Source organism: Myotis brandtii, unplaced genomic scaffold, assembly GCF_000412655.1.
Source record: "Myotis brandtii unplaced genomic scaffold, ASM41265v1 scaffold825, whole genome shotgun sequence".
NCBI classification, from domain to species: domain Eukaryota; kingdom Metazoa; phylum Chordata; class Mammalia; order Chiroptera; family Vespertilionidae; genus Myotis; species Myotis brandtii.
The window spans coordinates 364,114-365,958 of NW_005371349.1; the positions used below are offsets into that span (position 1 = coordinate 364,114).

The 1,845-nt window shown below is 67.7% G+C and overlaps 1 protein-coding gene across 1 annotated transcript in view; it reads left to right on the top strand.

Moving 5' to 3' along the window:
- The first annotated feature begins 199 nt into the window (after positions 1-199).
- Positions 200-1,845, top strand: part of RBFOX3 (RNA binding protein, fox-1 homolog (C. elegans) 3) — a 15,078-nt gene continuing 13,432 nt past the window's right edge. The window contains exons 1-2 of the mRNA XM_014531720.1: positions 200-358; positions 1,589-1,695. Coding sequence (XP_014387206.1) covers positions 200-358; positions 1,589-1,695 — 266 coding nt within the window. The remainder of the gene's footprint in view (positions 359-1,588; positions 1,696-1,845) is intronic.

A 1,845-nucleotide genomic window follows, 5' to 3' on the forward strand; every position in this document is an offset into this window, starting at 1 on the left:
GCTGCCCCCCCCCACCTGAAGGCTGGGTGCCTGCGCACTGGTCAGCGGTCCCGGTCCCCTCTCTGAGGCCCTTCAGCTCAGCGAGCCTCTGTGCTCGGATCGGGGGGCCCGGGCACAGGCTGCACGAGCCCCGTTTTTGTCCAGACCCACCTCTCCTGTGTGTGGATCCCTCGTCATCTTTGCTTTTGGCAAAGGCAGCATGGGGCACGGAGCGTGCGTGGCGGCCAAGCCCACAGTGGACACACAGCTCTGCCCCAGGAGGGGCTGCCCAGGGCCCCAGAACAAGTCATCGTGCACGGACGGCTGGAGGCCACCCTCGGAACACGCCTCCTCCGAGGCCGACGGGCCGCCCCGCGGGGTGAGCCACATCGGGCACCCGGCTGACGGTCATCACACAAGTACAGAGGTTTTGAAGGAGGGGTGAGGGCACGGGGGGCTGCAGAGAAAGGAGCTTTGCAAGACCCGCTCCGTCCTGTCACACGTCGGCGGGCCTCGCTCATGGCAGCACTGGGCACAGGTCCGCGTCTGCTGCCCGAGGCCCCTGGGCCCACGGCCGCTGCCCAGCACCTTCTTGGCCTCCCCCCGGCTCCGTGCTGGCCTTGGAGAAGCCCAGATGGAGGGGGCTGCAGACTCCTCGGAGGGTGGCCGCCTCTGCGCTCCTGGCCTCGGAGGGTGAGAGGGGGTGATGGCAGCTGACACAGAGATGAGGACGCAGAAGCCAAGCCCCTGGGACCAGCGGCGGAGGCAGGGGTGTCGCTGGTGTGGTTCCGTGCCCCCTGCGTGTGGGCGCTGAAGCAGAGAGTGTTCTAAGGGGGGAGAGCCTGGGCCGCGGTGATAAACGGTGGGCCGGCCTCGCCTCCCCGCGGGCAGCCAGTGTGCCGTGACACATCGCACAACGTTACACGCGCCGAGCCCATTTATCTGCCTGCGTGCAGCTGTGCGGGGCCGGGCGCCTTCCTTCCTGGTGTCCTGGCCCTTCCCTGTCCCCACGCCCCCCCTTCTCCCACTTCGCCCGCTGCTGCTCCCCTGGGGGCTCGGGGGGACCTGGATCTTGGTGACACCCGTGGCCTCCGCCTCCTGTGGTCCTCCCCGCACTCCCCACCCAGGGCTCCCGGCTCCAGCCAGGCCTCCTGGCCAAGTGAACCTCTGCCCTCTGCTGGCCGAGGTCAGCACTGCATTCCCTCCAGGCCACAAGCGAGGCCACAGCCACCGGTTGGAACAAATTCCCTGAGGGCTCGGGGCACCTACCCTCCGCTTGTGCTCTCTCCAGGCAGGAGGCCCAGGGTGGCTTTGCTGGAGGCAGGGGTCCGGGAAGCCGACCGAGACAAGGATGCATCTGAGCAGTGCACTGGGGTGACCCCAAAATAATACGGGGGGTGGGGGAGCGGACAGGCACGAATCGAGACAAGAAAGGGAAGGAGGAAATAGAGGTTATGTTCTCATCTCGTTATCCCCTCGGTGCTGAGCTCACCCCCACTGGGGGGTGTGGGGGTGGAGGAGCCCCGTGGCGTCTGTCCACCATCCTGTCTGTCACCACTAAGGACGGCTGCTGGACGGTGACGCCCCCACTTGCCTTACCCGTGGGCAGAGCCAGGAGAGCGAGTCTCCGGCGGGCATTGGCGGTTCTGGCATGTCCCTGTGGGTGGCACACAGCGGGCCTCGTGCCCTGGCGTCCCGGTCCCGGTCCCGGTCCCGGTAAGCTGGCTGGGCACCTCGGTCAGTGGCCACTCATCACCCAGCAGCGTTGATGGAGCACCCACTGCGCCTTTGGCACTGGCGAGTCTGCAGGGAGGGACCCGGCTAAAGGCCGGCCTGGCGGTGAGCTGGCGCCCGTCCCTGGAGAAG